The following is a 21110-nucleotide window of genomic DNA, read 5'->3' as shown; positions in this document are numbered from 1 at the left end:
GCTCATGCACCCCTAATCTCTGTAATCTTACATAACAAATGAAAGGAAGCTTGCTAAGAACTTCATCTAGACAGCCATATTCCTTTCTTCCAGCAAAAATGTGAAATAATTGCCCTGTTAAAGCTCTGCTGGGTTATCTGATGGGTCCCTTTGGCAAGGTATCAGCTCTCTCTGTTGCCAACAACCGGTAAATACAGAGGGAGTCACAAACTTGAAGATGAACCATTCAGCATAATTTTCTGTGGGGGATCTGTAAGGGGTGGTCTACATTTGCTTCCCTAGGAACAGGGATGCATCAGTAACCAACTAGCAAAGTTATCTCTCAATAACATAGCAGTAAGTGGGAAGTGAAACAAGTATCTGTTCCGTTTTCACCAGAAACTGTGTTTTATTTATTTATTTATATATTTATTTATTTATTTATTTTTGTTTTGTTTTGTTTGTTTTGTTTTGGTTCCCCCCCCCCCCCCTTAGAAAGACTATGCTGTAATTTAAAGCCCAGATATACCAAACAGGAGGAGAACTCACCACCCACCGCTCATGAATCCAAGATGCAGACACATTTTGGTTGCACTTCAGTCAGAATGGAAAACTGGGACCAAGAATCACTCTGAGAACTAACTCAGGTAGCAGTCAAAGAAGAGGTGGAATAGCTATGGTTAACCTTTATTTTGTCTTTAATTTCTGATCTTGCAGCAGTCCCTCAAAGGACTATTTTAAAAGAGTTTAATTTGAAATATTCATATTTAACACATTTAAAGTAATTTTGCAAATATTAGGAGCTCTCCAGAGAACAAATACTGTGGATGCCTTATGAAGATGATCTAATAAGGAGAAACTGAATGATGCTTTGTGTGCAGAGGAATTCTTCTGTATGACTGATAAGACAAAGCTTTATATAGTAACACTTTATTACAGTAAACTTGGCAGGAATATTATTTGATTAATTTTAACTTGCTATTTTCTGTTTCACATTTTCTCCCTTTCCTTTCCTCTTAAGGATCTGCCAGAAAAAATAAGCAGTTAAAATAAATTATCAAGAATTTTAACAATTTTAATAATCATTTTATTGCAAAACCAACATGCTATGAGCAAGTTTTAATAATCTTCTAAAATATTGATGGATGCCTCAAGGAACAAAGTTCTATTGGCCCACCTGTCAGTCTTCTTAAGAGTATCAATAAAAAAAAAATTAGGTCATACAAATGCTCAACCAGGAAGCATTTTTCAAAAATGCAACTAGGTAGACAGGATCAGGAGAAGAATGATATTTCACTGAATGACAAGATAAATTGAAAAAGTGCCATCAGTGGCGGTACAAGCCTTCAATAAGAATTGTGTTACCTAAGGAGAAGGTAATCCCTTCCCATGGCACTCACCAGTGGGACAGATAGGTTCAGACCCTTGGAAGGTGCCAGGTCTAGTCTTGTCTTACACAGTCTTATGCAAGCTGGCAAAGCTGCACCTAATCCACAGCTCTGTGTTTCTTACCACAACCCTACATGAGATTCCTTCTCCTTGCAGAAAAAAATGAGGGACAAAGGGTAAATTCTTTGCTTCAAACCTTGTTTGAGGGATAACAAAAATGCTGCTTGTACCAAGAGGCAAACCCCTTTGTTTTAACTCAACCCTGAGCAGTACCAAATGTTCAATCACTACAAATGGCACTGATAAGCTCCTGATCTCAGTACTGCGAGATCAGTGATGCCACCTTTTCCAAATCCCCTCAAGGATTTCTTTTCTCCTTGTTTCTGCCCTTTTCTCATTTCAGTCTCTGAATCAGAAATACACCTGCTCTCATGATAAATACCCCACTTGCTATTTCAGCCCTCCACACTTCAAGATCTTTGTTGGTTCTGTCAGAAGACACCAGGGAAGTCACAGGTTCTATAACATCACTATAACATCACACTGTAATGCTCCGTGCAATTATAATGTTAAACAGAACATTTGATTATGTGTACTGTATGGAATTTGTAGCAGTCTTGTAATAATTCTTTTGGAAAACATCAGCCCTTGTGAGGACTTGGTAATACTTCATTTCTCATGGTTACAGTAAAATTTAAACAACTCTGCAAGCACTAATTTAACCGTTCTCCTCTGCACTCCTTAAAGTGCAGAAAATAATTCAAACATATTTCATTTTTTTCTTATTTTGTTTGTAACGGAGGGATGTTCTTTCAGGTCAATACTTTTGTCACCAGGAAAATATTGTTTACACCTTCCAGGTAATTTAATGCTTGAGCATAAATATTTTCTGCAATAACAGGCTACCTTGTTATGTGGGCTTTTTGATAGTCTAGTTTAAAAAGCCTGTTCCAATGTCTGTCAGCTGTTCAGTGGCCTGTTTTTTGATGAGTCTGGTAAGCCATATCCCAGCAGAGGGACTTTGTGCCACCAGGATTCCCCACTGCCTTACGCTCTCACAATCATGTCCTGTATTTGTAGGAAGTGGATTTGCAGTTTTGATAAAATGTATGCACATCCACAGCTATGCTATTCAGAATAAAATTCAATAGAATAGTTCAGCTGGGAGTGACCTACAATCATTATTTAGTTCAACTTGTTAACTGATGTAACTTGCTCCCTACTGCATGGTTTATCCTGAAGAAATAATTTGATCTGGACAGGATTTCTTGCTTGTAGGTCTGAGCAGATTGTAGCTTGTTAGTCATGGGAAATCTGAGCACTTTATGTATTTTATATATAAACCTTCCTTGAATCCTACTCAGGTGTAATAATGTTGAGCTAGAGATCTCAAAGTCCACCTGCAACCCAACTTTCCTATGTTGTACTGGACTCCTAGGGAAATATTCCCAAACTGATAAGCAGTTTTCCCAATGCTTTGAAAACCACAAGGTAGCCTTGTTGGAAGAAAAATAATGCCACAAATAGGTTATTTCTAGTGCTTTTAGGCCTGTGGTTGGTGCCCTCCTTGTTGATATGGTTTACCTGAAAGCAGTGGTAATCTGCTCCAAGCAGTGAGACAATGACACTTTCTGAGTCCTTGTACATTGCTTATGGTACATAACATTCAAAAAATGCTAGTATGTTTAGTAGAAAATTCATTTATTCTCTTTGTAATACCAGTGAATTCCCTTATGTGGCATTTACATTCCTGTATGCCACTGTCTTTGCTTCATCAGCTCAGAGGTACTGGAAAAAAAATCTAAAGAAAAATACTGATAAAAGAGCTTCAACTGACCCAAGTATGTATATGACTTCCCACTCAGGCCATTTTCCAGTGTCCTGTTTTCTTCATCACAGCCAGAAATCTCATATTTGCTTGCTTTGTTTGTATACTTTGCCCCCTACTTAAAAATCTGTTCACAGAAATGCAGATATATTTTTCATTGTAGTTTCATGCTTTCTGCGTGCTAGAGGGTAAATTATCTCCACGTCTGTTCCACTTATAATCACATTTAAAAGTGAACTTGCTTATTAGCAGTGCACATGACTGCTGCTCTTACACAGCTACTGTAGATGCTCTGAGCATTCACATTTAGCTCTTACATTTTTCATCCAGTTTATTAATCTAGAATGAACTTTTTCATTTTTAATGTTTTATGAGTAGCAATTTCTGTTCTTGCAGAGTTAGGAAGGTGATCTCTTATTTCTTCAGGTTTTTTTATTACAATTTTAATAAAAAAATACCTTTTATAGTCCGAAAATGCTTTCAGAGAGTTCCCAGTATTTTAGATCTCTGTGATCTGCTGGTCTCAAATCAAGGTCCAGCTTTTAGATGGCTAGCAGTGGGATTATTCCTACTCTTCTATTTTTTTTCCTTGTTTTTCCTGGTTCTTTGCAATTTGCTTTGCAATTAAAGATATGCAGGTGTAAAAGAGAACCATTCCCCCAGCCTCTTTTTTGCTCACCCATCTTGTATCTGGGATCTCATTTTCTAGGCTGATTCACGTTCTTTTTCACTTATTTTGTTTGCTCTGTAGCTTTCCATGTTTGCACTGTCATGTCCAGCCAACTCACTTCTGTTTCCTTGCACAGTATCCAAGAACAAGAGGAGTGAGGCCCTATGGAGCATCACCTAAGTTCTGCATATCTTCTTCTTCCATTTCTCTACTTTTCCCCTTATCTGTCACAAAAAACAACCTCACCTATAAGAAGTTTCATTTTGCCCAAAGAATTTCTGGGCATGATTCTGTAAATAAGGATACTATCTACCATAGTATCCATCTGTGGTAAGCAGTTCCTAGCCCAAGAATTATACCACTGACATAAAATTAGTTGCCCTTTATCCTTCAGTAATGCAGAAAATCAAAGAGAGAAAGGCCAGAAAACAAGTAGGGCCAGAAATTCAAAAACAGTTGGAAGGCAACAGAGGAGTGAAGCCTAACAGAGTTGCAAGGAATCCTTGGCATGAAGTCTATGCTTCAGAGGAGGATGCTGGAGAAAACAAAACTGTGCCAGATCACAAGCAGAGACACAACTGGGAAGGGAAAAGAGGATAGTGTCAGAGCATGTCCCTGTGATGCTGTGAGAGATGCCAGCTGCAGCACAAGGGGAAGCCAGCAACAGATGGAAGTGTTCAAATGGACATGGTGGGCAGCAAATGGTGAAACCACCTAAGCTTTCTTCTGTCAGCTCCTGTAGACAGTGACCTCCAGTTGGGGGTTTGGCTTTGATGTAAGTGCACATCTTCACAAGAAGAAATGGGCTCTTGTGCTTCCACACGAGCAGAGAACCGGGATGCTGTTTCAAGGACAGTGCACCCAGATGTGGATAAGATTTTCACAAATGTGCAGACCACGTTATTGATCTGCATTTATCTCATCCACCCTTTCCTTCATAACTAACTCTTCCCTCTCCTCATCCTGGTTCCAGCTGCAGTAAGTTCTGGCTCTTGAAGGAGGTTTGTAAAACAAATAATTTGTTACCAAAATTACCTGGCTCACACTGAAAGCCAAATTATTCTGCCAACTCTTGTATATTATGTGCACAAAAATTAAAGGTATTGCCCATGAAGTCCTGTAGATATCAGCTACCTTCTTGGAGGTCAAAATGTCATTTCATGGAGTATAAAGGTAACCACAGGAGCTAAATTAAGCCTCTGAATGAGGAACTCGAGTCACTAGGAAGTGCACTTTCCCCCTCCGCTTTCCTCCTTTCTCAGACTCGAGGGAGCCTGTTTCTTGTTTCTTCAGACAAGCCACCCACTCACAGGATATTCAACCAGAGAATTTCCATTGCGCATTCTTGGCAATCTAGTGTTTACCACAGTGGCTGACCTGACCCACCAGTTTGCCTCATCACAGCATCCATAACATAAGTCAGTTCCTGGGTTATTTCTACAACAGCAGAGGGGTGAGCTGAGTCCTTGCGTTTCTGGGGCTGCTTTGTCCAAACCTCACACCATGTAAGCTGATCAAATGCTTCCAGGCACTCCAGGCAGAGCATTTGCCTGGTAATGCACATTGTGTATTGGCTGCTGTGGACGGGTCACTTATGCAAAGGGTTGATATTTTAAACAACTAATTTTTTGGATTGAAGATAGCATCTTTTTATCATGAGGCAGACACCACATGATTTTCTGAAAAGACCATAGAGCTTTGCTGACAGGTTTGATGGAGAAATGGAAGCATGCATGACTGGAAAGTCTGCATTATCACGCAGTCAGTATTTACTGGCAGTTTTCAGGAAGAACCATGAACACTGGATGGTGGGATATGCCTTAAAGTGCATAGCTCAGATGATAGAGAGTTAAGACTAATAATATCCACATAAATAAGGGTCAACTCTGCTAGAACTCTCAGCTAGCCAGGAGTTCTCCTGTCCGCTATGCAGGCTGACACACAAACAAGATGTACTACAGGACTCAAGAATAAAATAAGATCCTCTGGAAGCAATTCCAGACTTCTGCAGATGTGTGGTTTATCAGCATCAATAATAATGGCAACAAGCATGTAATAATCCCCCATAAAAAAACCACCCAAGGTCCCCAGCTACAGTTTAAAATTAATGTGATGAGGTAAAGACTCATGGAGAAAAATCAAGGAATGAGCTAAAACACTCTATAGAAGCCTTGAGGCACTGCCCTGGTGAGAGCTCCCAGAGCAATTGCTTCAAACATCAAGAAGCAAACAAAGGATAGATGCAGGTAAGAGGAAACTGCCAAGCTGGGAGTAGATTAAGGTGAAAGAGTGCACCTTGTTAAATGTAACTGTGCTGTTCATTTCACATTCAAACTTCCAGTATGGTGAATAGTCATGTTCATGCTTGTTTTCAGATCAGACTCTAATTTATCCTTCCTTCTTCCTCTTTTTGTTATTCATCTCATCTTGTTTAGGTAAACAGACATCCTGATTTACAAAAAGTTATTATTTCCAAGCCAGTTCCTAAACTACCTTCAACACCTCAGAAATGTATTACACTTTTGCAAAGTTCTACCTCTAACTTCACCATCTTAGATTTATTTGAGTTTTCTGAAACCATGTAGTCTTTTTAACCTGCATAGCCTAAAACTCATAGAATTGCTCTGAAAAACAGATGCTGGAGATGCCAGAACCAGCTGCAAGCTCTTGTCCTGGTGGCTTGAGTCTGAAGAAGAGGTGTTCTGAGAAGGAATCAATGCTTGTATGGAATCAGCAAATCTGGGCCATATATTTTGGAGAAGCTTAACTTCCTTTGAGACTGCTTCTCACTGCCATAGTAACAAGCAAATTAGAAAAAGTTAACAGCAAATGAAAACGCAGGACTGGCCTTTAGCCATGTTACTGCTTCACTTGCTTAGAGATCAGCCAAGCTGTCAGTGCTCCAGATGTGCTGCATAGCTGGATATTAAAATGTAGCATAACTTCATTTCTATTTCACTAACAGGAGAATGGTTATTTCCTGATCCTGCTTATAGTGAAACAATAGAAATGCCAGCAGAGGATGACTGGGTTATCAGAATTTAATTTCACTGTAATGATTGGACTTGAGCTTCAACTCAAGTTGTATAGAGAAATTCTGATGGATAGGTAGAATTAAAACTTTCTTCCCCTGTTATGCAGCAAATATAGACAAGATGCTCACTGCACAGCACAGACACTTGTGAACCAGGGCATTTCTGCTTGAAACTATGGCTGCCCTTTTAACTGGATTTTTGACCCATTTAATTGAGGTCTGGTGCATTCCTCAGTTCCGAAATGCTCTGTGCCGGCAGATGGGGCAAAAGCATGAGTCTGAACCCCAAGTTGGTCTGACTATTGATCCTCATCAGTACACCTTTAAAAATAAATGTCATTGTTCAGACTGCATATCAACAAGAGCCAAACATAGTGCTGCTTAAAGAATCATTAAATGGTTTGGGTTGGAAGGGACCTTTAAAGTTCATCTAGTTCAACCCCCGTACCATGGGCAGGGACATCTTTCCCTAGATCAGCTTGCTCAAAGCCCACCCAACCTGGCCTTGAACACTTACAATAATGGGGCAGATACAGCTTTTCTGGACAATTTGTTTTTGTGACTCACCACCCTCATGATAAAAAAAAATTCTTCCTTATATCTGATATACTTGATAAGTGACTATGGGCTTTTGGTGGCAGATACTAGTCACATATACAAGGCTGAGACTGTGGGGAGCATGATGATACCTCTGGTGCATATAGACACACCAGGATGAACATCTGCAGTGTTTCCTTGTGCAACTGCTTGTGCACTTTTGCTCTGTGATGCCACACAATGTGTTTAGAACGATCACTATTAAAGCCGAAGCTATACTGCTTCAGCAGATCAGAGAACACAGTAGAAACAGTGATAGTTACCAACAGAAGGGTAGTCAGCCAATGTGCCAAAGAAAGGGGGAAATTCATAAGAGAAATTTTATTTTAGGAAGGCTCTTGGAGAGAAGAGTATTTTCTTTCCTTTGTATATACTGAATAGAAGAGATTTTAAACAAAGCCCAGATTTCGCATGTCTACTGAAAGAAATTACCAAAGAACTGACTGAAAACAGCACTGAAACAAGATTGCAGCTTTAAAGACAACATTAACTGATGCAACTGTCTGCTCTGACCGTCTGTTCTCACGCCAGAAGCATTCATGTCACACTTGTAGAAGTGCACGTCAATGTAATGCTCCTGCACCGACTTCAATCCTACTGCAGTTCACAGTTGGCTTCACTTTTTTGTGGGATAAAGAAAAATGAAACTAGAAATCAACATCATCAGTTTTAAGGTGTGAATTATATTACTTGTCATTGTTTTGCATATTGTAAATAGGGTTCCCAAGGAAAGAGTTTTACGGAAAATAAAAATTATCTTTATCAGCAGTGAGCGTAGGCATCTGATTTTTCAGTAACCTCAATGCAGGCAGAGATTAGCATACAGGGAGTCTTGGGCTTGCAGGAAAACATCCACCTGGATGCCTGTGCACAGCAGGTTTTCCTAGTGCCTCACTGATGGGCAATTAAGAATCTTTCCCTGAAGAAGCCAAAAGCAGTGGCTGCTTATCTCGCTTCTCAGATGGGCTGACAAGGGAATCACACCAGAACAAGTCCACAGACAGGTTTTGAAGCCTACATGTGGGCTTCAGATTACATTTCAACACACTCTAGAACAACTTCATGTGCTTCCCATGTAAACCGTGGGAGAATCTTTACACACAGATGCATAGGAGAACTGGTGCAAAACATACCCAACACAACAGATTCATGTCAAAATCTCATCTCAAGTAGGGCTTACTGTCATAGCATCTGTCCTAGAGACCAAAAACATACACATGGAAGATTATTTCATTGTTCTCCAGTTAAGATGAATGAGATGGACAAAGCAAGACTTAATCATAACCTACATTTCCACAAAGAAACAGATGACATATTCAAGCAAAAAGGGTGGGAGGTGTTTTGCAGATGTATTACCACAGGGAAGAGGTATATGCTTGGAAATCACAGGAAAACCTCTGCTAGTCTATTTTATGAAAACAATATCCTCTTCTCAGTTAAATGTCATTCTTGACTTATTCCCACTGCATACTGCCAACTCTTTTCCTTACCTTCTCACAAGATATCAAGAATTAATGAGACACAGGTTTAAATAAGGGAGAAGATAAAAGCCTAACCTACTATTTATGTTTCATAGTTTTACAGTTTATAGGTGTAACTTTAAGTATCAATACGAGGACTGAGATTATTTAAACCTCTTAACTATCATAGGTTCTTATAAAGTTTAAAGACTTCATAGATACAGACAAAGATACCTGCTGCTAAAATCACGGGTTAGATCAGCTATAAGCTAGAGCCACACTTAGAGCAAAGCAACTAAGACAGAAATGAAATTCTCCTTCATAGCCACACTGAAAACAAAGCACATATGTTATATGAACACACATCATGCTGCCTGTGGCTCTGCGTGCCATATTTTTAAATTAAATAAATTATTAAAGAAATTAATGTACCTTCATTACTTATTCTTCAGCTGCCCTGCATCCATTCTTCTCATTAAGAACATTGGCTAGACTAAATATCATGATTAAAATACTGCACTGTGTGTCTAGAGAATACCTAATTTTTTGCAATGCTTTTTTTCCAATTCAATAGTGACACTTAAGAGATATTATGTCACTATTGAATAAGTTTCTTACAGTTGCTTTTCTACCACATCTTTTTAACTTGAATGGTAGATATCATCCTGTTTTGAGATTCTGGACCTATTGATCAGCATAGATTTTTGGTACACCTTTTGTATACAGAAATGCTGAAATTAAGTGTTTTCTAACATTCTTGAATGACAGTGCTATTTATTGATCAAACAACACTGTGTTTAGAACGATCATTTAAAACTAGCATTTAAAACAGTTTGTAACACAAACACAAGTGATTCTGTGCTTAATAGGTAAACTTCTAACTGAAGTCATACAGAAAGTATAAAACAGCTCTCCGTAAAAAAATGCACTTACCTGGTATGTAAACAGCACTTCACTTGGTGATTTACCAAATTTTCCACTGATGTTAACTTCAATTTGACCTTGTTGTGGTTCATTCATTGGTCCAACTTGACACACAATCCTATCGAGAAAGAATGCAAGTTTATCTGCTAGAAGTACAGCTGCAATACCAATGCAGTGTATATGAGCTACCACACACACTGCCAGTAAAAGCACTCACTTTGCTTTACCCTATACAGTGTTCTTGAACATTGCCTCAGATTCCCAGCAAAACCATCCAAGAATAGTTTGCTCATCTATCTAAAGGTTCAGAAAACTGAAACCTGAGAACTGTACACAGCAGCTAGTTTGGCAGCCTGTTAGTAGAGGTGCCTTCTATAACGCTGCTGTCTCCTTTGAGAACACATGCAGGATCACTCTCGAGGAGAAATGGCAATGCAGAAAGAACCGTGTTTTGCAGAATATACCATCTAAGGAGTCTTTCTGCTGTGCCTTTTGCAATCAGATATGTCTGTCTCGTATTGGCCTCATAAGCCACCAGTGTGCCTGTAACAAATGTGGATAGAGCCTTCCCAAATCTTCATTCGCGAAGCCCAGCCATGAGTAGAGGTGCCTTCTACAGAAGGCTCAAATTCAGCCCGTAAGTCAAAGCTGAACATCTCTAACCCAACACAAGGTTTACAGTGAACTTTGTGATGTTTAAAAAACCCAAGGGGCCCCCAGCCGCTTGATGCAAGCATCAGATCATCAGCTATGTTAAAATTTTGTGTGTTTTAGCTGCTGATAATTTTGTTGTGTGTCCTGCTATCTTTCAGCTTCAAAATACTGCCTTTTCACACCTATGATCAAAATCCGTTCAGAATTACTGTTCTCTGAAAATAAATTTTCAGATAACACACACAAAATCAGAGGTCAAGGAACACTGGCCAAAAAACCCCTGCCTTAACTAACACTGCTGGTGAGTGATAGCTAGGATGTTTTAATTTTTATTTCAAACAGGTGACCCACAGAATGAAAGCCTATAAAAGGCAATTAGGATTTGATGCACTTGAAAACTGGGACAAATGCTTAATGCAGAGCTGATAAAATAATTAGATAAGGAAGCATGTAATGCTCGGAGCCTGTGCAGTCAGACAGTTTCGTATAGGACACACCCTGAGGATCACTGCTCATTTCTGTCACTCCCTAATCTTCCCTAAGCAGTGCTTTAAAAAAATCTCAAAGCAGAAAAAAACCCTCAACAACTCCAAATTACTGGGCATACTGTACTTAAATTGGGACTTATAATAAAAGGATTGTCAAGTCCCTCTGCAGATCACTCCAGACTTTTTTTCGTGGGTACTGGCAAATGGACAAAATTCTCCAAATTCTTGCATGTCCTGGCATGTGTATGGCTGCCTGAGCCTGTTCCTCATCATCTCTCTACTGTATTCTTGGAAGTTTTATCTTCTTGTCAGGCAGAAACAGGAAACGGTTCCTTTGGAGGAATTTTTACCATATGTCAAGCTAGGGAAAGCAGTCAGGGGCCGGGGCAGGGGATGTGTGGGGGAAACACTGTAGCAGGGATTTTAATTGAGAAAAGCTCCTTCCTCTCACCAGCGCTGGCATTGCCTCCCTTCCCCCACGTTACTAATGGAAAACTACAAAGAATGAGAACAGACTTCTGGAAGGCCAACAATTAAGTCACCGCAGAGCCAGAAAGCAGCCTTAAGTGCCTTAAATCTTGCTGCGCATGGGAGCAACTGTCTTCTAAAAAGACTAGCTTCTTACTGAAGAAGGATAGAGGAACAAGACAAGGTACTTATAGTTGTTTTTTAATTTAACTATATAAAAGAAGGTAATAACAAAATACAAGAAAGAAGGAAGATAAAGACAGCAAATTATAGATATGTTCTTGAAGATTTTTAATAACTTCTTTTTTAAGGCTTCCCTAATGGAGAACATCCTTCAAAACCACTAATTTGTTGATAAATGACATGATGCAAGTTGCATTTGTTCTCACCCATTACTACACTGCCAGAACTTAGGAAACCAGTAATGTTGCTATGATACAAGGAACCAGTCATCTCAGTTTTGGCTCCTTTCCATGTATTTAAAAATATCAAAAAGCTTTAGAAAAAGCCAAGAGGCTGAGGAAACTCTTGTAAGACTATGCTGCAATTCAGTGCAGCTTTTGCAAACACTGAAAATAAGGAAAGGGAAAAGATGACTGTAAGAAAGTTTGTAATTCTGTGGATAGTGAAGTACATGTAAATGTGGGATTGATGGCAATAAAATGGGAAGTAGGAAGAAGTAAACAGCTATTCTTTACATTCTTCAGTCCTAGGGGCCTGAGAAGTTTCTAAATAACTGATACACAAATTGACTAAAGTTAACCATTTTTCAAAAGCTAAAAAAAAAAATCAGCTAGGTATCTTCGAAATCCCTTTCAAAACATGCCACAAGAATAGCAAAATGTTACTGTGTTACACTTTAAATTAATTGAAGGGAAAGAAAGCCAATGTTTCAATTGAAGCTTTAAATATCAAAAGTGAATGAAAGAAAAATCTCACTGCCTAAAGTGTGTCATTACTCCTAATATTACTACGGAACCTTCATGCTATGCTTTTCATCAGCTAATATCAAAAGGGTATTTCCTTCTTGAAATTAGATGCTTGATATAATCTGTAGCAAAGACGTAGACACCCACCTAGAAGAATTTAGGCACTCTTAATTTTTGGCACGGCTTAAGAGTGTGACAAGCAATCTGCAAAACATCTACCAACCTGCTTGGGCAATTCAACATCCATGGACTTGTTGACACTGAGATGAAAATTAGTCATCTACAGCTAAACCTAAGCTCTGTGTTCCCTCCTTGTCCCTATGAAAGAAACTTTGTGGCTGGACTAAAACAGAAAGATTTAAGTTTTCTCTTGCTTTGCCTACTTTGCCATAAATCTTGTGTGCTTATCTTCACTGTGGTTCAGATTTAGCAAAGTTTTTAATGAATAGATGTACATGTAGAATGCCTTTAATTTAAAAACAAATAAATACTCTTGATATATGTGCAGTAATACTTTATGAAAGCTTTTCAATCAAGTAAGGAAAAAAATTCAATCAGAAGCAGGATGGTTGTACACCATTGTAAATTTGTAACTGTATTACAATCTATAACACTTTTAAATAAAGACTCATATGTTTCTATGAAATATTGCAGGTATATCACACTAATTCTTTCTTCTACTGGTAACCTTTTGAAACCACAAGAAGAACATCCAGAACTTCCTTTTTTCTTCTAAAATCTTGTGAAAAGTTTCCATCAATTACCTTGTGGAAACAGAGTAGAACTCCTCTTTGAAAAGACATTCCTCGTTTGCCACTGTTATACTTTTTACATCTTCTGCTTTTATTCCCAAATTAGATCCCATTATGGTCAAAAGAATTCCACCACTTAGTGGTCCAGTTTTTGGCTCAATCTGTGTTTGCATGAAGGAAAGTTAAAAAAAAAAGCAAAATTAAATACTGCAGTGACCATGTTGGTCTTCCATATTATTTAAAGCTACTTTAACTTACCCACACTTGAAATGTAGATGTTTCTTGTAGGACCCACACAAAAACACGCTATGTAACTTTTTTATGTTAATTAATCATCTGGTTAGCTCAGAACCCATATTCATCAGCTGCAGATATCACATCTCCTGTGGCAGACTGCTTTGTACAAAACTCTTGCCTCTGGTTTATTCTGTTTTAAGTTTGCTTCCTCCACTAAAGCACCATGATTTTGAAAAGCAAATGGATTGGGTTCCTTTCACAGTCCTTCCATGGAACTTTTCCAGCATTTTTTTGCCATTATTTTCTCCCTTTAGGTTCACTTCCTAACACACAGTGCTGCCCCAAATAGTGTCTTCAAAAGTTCGTCTAGTCCCCTGATCTTTCTTACTGCATCTCATGGTAGAGTGCTGCAGCACATGGGCTGATGCTAATTGAGTAATTTGCAAATAAAATGAGGGCAGAGATGATCCTGCAGTTGCAGTGGACTCCTCAAACTAAAATATGGCCCAAACAGGCACTTGAAATCAGAATGTTTGTTGGGAGACTAACCTGCTTTCATAGGTAATACTTGGAGCACCTCCAGCAGGACCTTTTCGGGTCTTCACCTTTTGAGGGCTGCCAGTATACCATCAAGAAGAGGGAGGTTGCACTTTAATGTCTGGTCCATCAAAATCGGTTTCTTAGGTCTAAGCGAGTCTGAGCACAGAGACATGGCTGCCTCTGGCTGCTGGTCCACCAAGGTGGACAACACTCTTCCCTCACCCTGGGTGAATGCTCCAACCGCAGATTAAGTCAGGGGTGCACATTTGGCCTGTCTGACTTCTCAAATCCTACAGTCTTGGGTCTGATTCTGATGTGGACTGGAAAATATCACTGACACCTGGAAAACATTGTGATGCAGAAACAACCTGCTCCCTTATTAAATACTATTTTAAAGTCTAGCTTGAAGCCTGTAAATGAGCCTGTTAAGTTCTTGTAGTTGCAGGAGCAGTAAACCTCTTACAGACTTATTGCAGGTATAAAGGACTTTGGGGGAGAAAAAACTTATGCTAATTCCTGAGAATCAAGTGCCACATTTTAAGTGTACACTGCTAGCCTGGCTTCTGGCACAGTGAGGACAAGGCTTGAAAAACAAGGAGTCTCAAAGACTCCATTCAGCCTCTTATTTTGAGTCTTTACAAATCTCTCGCACACATCACTATTGACATTATTTCCTTTCAGCTATTTCAGAGGCTAGAAAAAAACTTGCCTTTCAGTATGAGCTTGCTTGGATGCTTTCTCCTGAAAAATATTCCCAATAGGGAGATTAAAAAAGCAATCTTACGCGAGTGATTTCTGGAGGAGGACATGTGTTGGTGGGAGGAGCATGACAGAGTTTTTCATAAACGCACTTGCTGGGCTTCCCCTCTTCTTCACACCAGACACACCTATAGTCGTGATGGGCAGCGAGGCACAGGCTGCAGTCGCTTCGTCCATAAGAGCAGTTGTACAGAGTCACTGAAAGATGAACGATAAATGCACTTAGACATTTCCCACTGTTTTAAGGATACTCAGTGCACTTTAAGAAGGAAAACTAATCCCCTGTACAAAGTTCAGTGGAGTCATGTGAGTGATATGCATATTCTGTCCTTAACCCTTAATCATGTTGAGAGAACATAATTTTTCCATCTATGGAAAAACATGAAATCTATCCATGTGCAAATTATGAATAAACTATCAAATAGAACCCAAATATATTTTTGTCACTCAGGTGCTGTCAAAACATTCAAGTACAAAGTCCTTATTTTGATTAACGTCAATAACTCATACAACTGTTCAAAGATTAGTTCAAAAATCAGGTCCTCCTGGAACACCACTAGTCAGATGTGGAAGGATCTAGACTCTGCATGGGTGTCAGTAGGGACAGACATCAGGTGGCATGGGACCTCTGCCAGCTGCAGATTTAAAGGAAGAGACCTGCCTTTGTAGGCTGTTTCAAGGACATTTGGGACTTTCCATAATCATCACTAAGGCCTGAACTAAGCAGAATGTTAACACTAAATGAAGTGTTATCCTTTGTTCAAGTTAATACCTCTTCATTTCTCCATTCTTCTCTATTTTCTTGCTTTTGTTTTCCCTTTTGTCTTGAAATGTCATCTTGATGTATGCCTTATTCCTTCTGTAGTGGGGTTTAGTTTTAGCTTTTCTGAGCCAAGAAATCATGTCTAACAGTCATGCCTCTCTTACTGATGAATGACTCACCAACTCTCCCAGACACCAAGCTTGTTTTGGCCCCCATCAATCTCTAGCATGAAGCAGTCATTGAATAAAACTAATTTTCCCAAATAGATGCAAAGCCTTGAGACATAGCTGGGTGGTTCTGCACCATACGGAGAGTCTGGGCTTGCAAAAAAACATACAGAGATGCACTTGAGAACTAGTGCAGAAGAAAATAGACTGAAAAGATGGCACACATTTCTCTAGGGGAAGTGTGCAAGTTGCACAGACTACCCAGTGTGTGAGTGCTGTGCTTCCTTGGAAAGGTGAGATGAATATTGTAAAGAGGAAAACTTCTTTTCTGCTTTTTCTGTTCCTTTTGTCCTTGCTTCTCTCTACTCTTTGCTGCTCTGCTTTTCTGGCCGCACAGCCTCTCACCCTCTGCTACTGAGGCTCTGGCACTTGTTGAGTCTTGTAAATCAACTTAACTTACCAGAACGGCAGAATATATCTAGGTTTCCTCCTGTGCTCTTTCAAGAGTTCAATGTGCTTACAGATGGGAATGGGGCTGTCGTGGTTTAACTGCAGCTGGCAAACAAGTACCATGCAGCCACTTGCTCACTCCCCCAACAACGGGATTGGGGAAAGAATTGGAAAGGTAAAAGGTGGGAAATTTGTGGGTTGAGATAAAGACAGTTCAATAGGGAAAGAAAAAGCCACACACACAAGCAAAGAAAAACAAAGAATTAATTCACTGCTTCTCATGGACAGGCAGGTGTTCAGCCATCCCCAACAGAGCAGGGCCCCATCTCATGTAACAGCCACTTAGGAAGAGAAAGACGAATACCATCACTTCAAATGTCCCACCCTTCCTCCTTCCCCCCAGCTTTATATATTGAGCATGATGCCATACAGTATGGAATATCCCTTTGGTCAGTTTGGGTCACCTGTTCCACTTGTGTCTCCTCTCAACCTCCCACACACCCCTAACTTCCTTGCCAGTGTGGCAGCATGAAAAGCAAAAAGGCCTTGCTCAGCAACAACAAAAACATCTCTATGTCATCATAGATGTGTACATATCATGTACTGTGTTCAGTACAAATCCAAAACAGCCCCATACTAGCCACTGTAAAGAACACTAACTACGCCAGCTGAAAACAGCACAGGAATGTACAAGACAGAAACTCAACATCTCCCCTTTCCAGTAGTGATGAGCTGGTTTATGTGCTCATTATGTCTGACGAAACAGTAACCTTAGTGACACTGGTTGTTTTTCAAAGCAGGTTCATCCTTGAAGACGCAGGAAATAAAGGAAAGTAAACAGGTAATTCCTTTTGAGATTGCATATGGTAAAGGCCATTAAAAAATGTCTATTTAAAGAAAGCTTTTGTTCTCAGAGGAGCAGGACGCTAGAAGGGAGACTGGCAAAACCACCTTCCAGTCACTAACATTTTCAATGCATTTGATACCTTCCTAGATAACAGTAACAGCAGTAGCTTTTAAAATCTAATTCCAGGAGACTACCATGCCAGATTTCTACTGAAATGAAAAAGTAAAACGAGAATGCTATTTTTTCAGCAGTGGCCTCATTCCCCTGCGAGGCATGAACAATATTGCAGATGCCCAAATCTTGGCTACTGTCTCTCTGCCACTTGCAGGAGAGCATGTAATCTCATATGGGCAGTTTTTCTCTAAACGCTATGTATTTTAAACCCTCTCAGCATTCTGTTTCACAACTAGTCTTTAATATAATAACAGGTTTTTATTCTTTCCCTTACGCTGAAGAGTTGATGCAATGATAAAGCCTGGTTTTAACCCTTCCTACCTCTAATCAGCATATCCACTTGATTTCAAGTAACTTTACCAGCACAAATACAGTTGAGGGTCATTGGAGGTGTATGCAAAACTAAAGGACTTTGCTATTTGTAACAATGAAAAATGAAAGAGAATACATTTGATTCAATCTCTATCTTGAATTTCCAAGGAATTGCACAAAGCAGGAGTAGCATAATTTGCTTCATAGACTGAGCACATTGATATGTCACTGAACAACAAACAATATTTCCAACAGTTTGTTTGTCAGCTATCCACTCTGTATGTTGGATGTAAATGTAGTGCTGTGGAAAAGCACCAGTATGATAGCCCTGGTATGTTGCTGTTTGCTTTTATAAGCAGAAGAGACAATGTGGACAGTGGTAAGGAAAAGTTTCCTCACATCTATGCTGAGAATTGCTTTTGTGGGAACCAGATTCCTTTCTTATTCCAGCTCTCTGAAAGGTTGCTACTGCACAGACACTTGAAAAGGTAATATTGTCAAACAAATCTTCTCCTTGACTTCCTAAACCCAGCACTTCTCACCCACACCGCCACATGGCCACCAGGTACAGCATGGGAATATGTTTACTTTGTTATCCTTCATTGGCTGGACAGGGATTCTTATCACATCTGTCAGTAAACAATGTCAGCACTGCAATGTTATGACATCCCTCACATCCAGTTGCATAAATGCAATGGAGAAAGCCATGGCCTTAAAGTATTAACCACTCCCCTCGTTCACTGATCAGCTCATTAAATGCACCAGCAGCAGGCCACTCATTAGATTCAGACTCTTATCCATCACCTTGAGATACCAGCTGTGATATCATTGATAAAAAGGACAAAGGATAAAAGGGATATATTTGATTTCATACTGTTCAGAACCCCTGATGGCTTGAGATGTAAAAACGCTATCATAACTTAGTATTCACTAAGTGTTGTACAAAGAAAGGGTTCTTTCACTAGCAGGTTCAAAGGTGCTTCTCAGCAGCAACCATATACCCAAAGCCAATTCTTTTCAAGATGCATAAAAACACATTACACTGTGGATTTCATATTGCAAGAAAGTCTAAAAGACAGAGATAATTTGGATTTAAAAAAATCTCTTTTATAATAAGAAGAGACATTTTCTGATAATTTTTCAATTCCCCTCTTGCAAGGGTTCTATATTTCAATCTGAATGATAATATTTCCTTAATAATTTAACTACTTTTGGGAGGATTTTATGTTTTTCCCAGACTTAAAAAAAGATGTTGGGAATATTTGGTCAAAATTTTGCAGCTTTAAAAATGACAGCCTCTGGAATGGAAATTAAGACAGTGGGAGTTTGTAATATGACCTCCCTGTAACATTCATGCCAGATTCTCTATTAAGTGCTTTTAACATTGTACACAGAGACATAAGGAAAATCTTCTAAAAACGTAGTTCTACACTTCCAACAAGAAAGGGAATAAATTTAAATATTGTACAGATATTGGAGAAATAGGGTCTGAAGATTCAATCTGCAGAGGAAATTACTTGGGGTATTAGTATTAGTTTTCCTGATGTTGACTGATCACACAAGTAACAAGTGTGTTGCCTTATAGTTTTTGCAATGTTCTGCCTTAAACTTCAGTCCAAAGGACAGTAAGGTAGGTCTCAGCTCCTAGATTTCTTCCACTGATTTTGAAGGAGATTCCTTACTTCAGCTCAGGACTAGACTAAAAGACACAATTGCTTCACTGTTGAATGTTGCAAGAAATAAAGAAATTTATATTCATAAAGAAATTTTTATCAGATATCCAGTCATTAAGCTATAATTTTTTTTGTCATATAAATAAATGAATAAAATAATGAGCTGAAAGCACACAATGTTTCTGTGTATTGCCAGCAGACATAGAGACAGCAGAACCTGTCTAAGCTGAGACAGAGCTAAAAGTTGAGATTTCAGTTTTTCACTTTCAGGTGAAGTCTGTATAAGCAGCAGTGAGAATTATCCCCTTTCTGTTATTTTATGAGGAAAGTGCCTTGAGGAAGGGAAATGGTAATTGAAAAAAATAGTAATCAAACTACTTAAGTAAGTTTGAACTGTGAAGCTTTGTTATTAGCACTACCCTTCAGAGCAAAAGCAATCTCAAAGATCATAGAATTGTAGAATTGTAGAATCATAGAAGAATTTGGGTTGGAAGAGACCTTTAAAAGTCATCTATTTAAATCCCTGCAATGAGCAGGGACATCTTCAACTAGATCAAATGCTTTTTTGAGATTGTCCTGTGTACAGCCAGGAGCCAGACTCAATGATCTTTGTGGGTCCCTTCCAACTCAAGATATTCTGTGATTCTATGATTCTACTCAGAGCCTGGTTCAGCCTAACTTTCAGTGTTTCCAGGTATGAGGCATCTATCACTTCTCTGGTATCCAAAACATAGTCCCATACTAGCCACTGCAAAGAAAACTATCTCAGTTGAAATCAGCACAGCAACTTGTGCCAGTGTTTCACCACTCTCAATGTAAAAACCTTCTTCCTTATATCTAATTTAAATCTACCTTCTTTCAGTGTAAAACTGTTACCCTTTGTCCTATCGCAACAGTCCCTGCAAAGAGTTTGTCCCTATCCTTTTTATAAACCCCTTTTAAGTACTGAAAGGTTGCAATAAGGTCTCCCCAGAGCCTTCTCTTTTCCAAGCTGAATGACCCCAATTCTTTCAGCCTTTTCTCATGGGAAAGGTGCTCCAGCCCTCTGATCATCTCTGTATTAATTCCAGCATGTCTACGTCCTTCTTATGTTGTGGGCCAAGACCTGGATGCCCTATTCCAGGTGGGATCTCATGAAAGTGGAGTAGAGGAGAGAATAATTTCCCTCGACCTGCTGGTCACATTTCTTTTGATCCAGCTCAGGATACGATTGGCTTTCTGGGCTGCAAATACACATTGCTGGGTCATGTCCAGCTTTTCACACCCAAGTCCTTCTCTGCAGGACTGCTCTCAATCCCTTCATATCCCAGCTGTATTTGTGGCTGGGATTCTCCAAACCCATGTGCAGGACCTTACACTTGGCCTTCATGAACTTCATGAGGTTCACAAGGGCCTACCTCTTCAGCCTGTCAAGGTCCCTCTGGATAGCATCCCTTCCCTCCAGATTGTCAACTGCACCACACAGCTTGGTGTCATCAGCAAACTTGCTGACAACACTGATGTTTGATGCATTACTTTAGTATCAATCACTTTTGATCTGTCAGATTTAATTGTTTCAACCACATGAGTAAAACCTACAAACATTCTTATTCATGACTCCAAATTATGAAGGAATAGATTTCTGTTTACTGTAATTAACCTCCCTTTAATCCCATATTTCATACTTACCCATCAGTTTGCTGTCAATCTTCACCTTATCTGTTCTTATGGATAAGTTAAGTTGCAGAGTCTCATTTGCACTATAGGAGAACTGGAAAAGATGACAAAATAGAGATATTTATACCTTCATTTGGCAAGGTTGATTTCATGCATTTTCTATGATTCTCAATAATCAGAGCTGTGAAGGTTTTAGAAATTCTCTCAGGCCTTATGGCCTTTTCTTCATCTTGGCCAAATACATTTATAGAAAAATGTTTTAATGAACCTAATCCTTCACAATCAGAATTTTCAAGTACCAAGGGACAGCAATATCTGAATACTAGCTCATCATTAATTTAATTTACACTTGGTTATAAG

At 39.2% G+C, this 21110-nt stretch overlaps 1 protein-coding gene across 6 annotated transcripts in view; it reads right to left on the bottom strand.

Moving 5' to 3' along the window:
- PLXNB2 (plexin B2) overlaps positions 1-21110 on the bottom strand; it is a 256105-nt gene that overhangs the window by 36663 nt on the left and 198332 nt on the right. For all 6 annotated transcript variants that reach the window (XM_027639657.1, XM_027639662.1, XM_027639659.1 and 3 more), the window contains 4 exons: positions 20763-20844; positions 14734-14906; positions 13185-13333; positions 9891-9999 (listed from right to left, as the gene is read on the bottom strand). In XM_027639657.1, coding sequence (XP_027495458.1) covers positions 9891-9999; positions 13185-13333; positions 14734-14906; positions 20763-20844 — 513 coding nt within the window. The remainder of the gene's footprint in view (positions 1-9890; positions 10000-13184; positions 13334-14733; positions 14907-20762; positions 20845-21110) is intronic.

Source organism: Corapipo altera, unplaced genomic scaffold, assembly GCF_003945725.1.
Source record: "Corapipo altera isolate COAL_440 unplaced genomic scaffold, ASM394572v1 1b, whole genome shotgun sequence".
Lineage (NCBI taxonomy): Eukaryota > Metazoa > Chordata > Aves > Passeriformes > Pipridae > Corapipo > Corapipo altera.
This window is presented reverse-complemented; position numbering and strand designations above follow the sequence as displayed.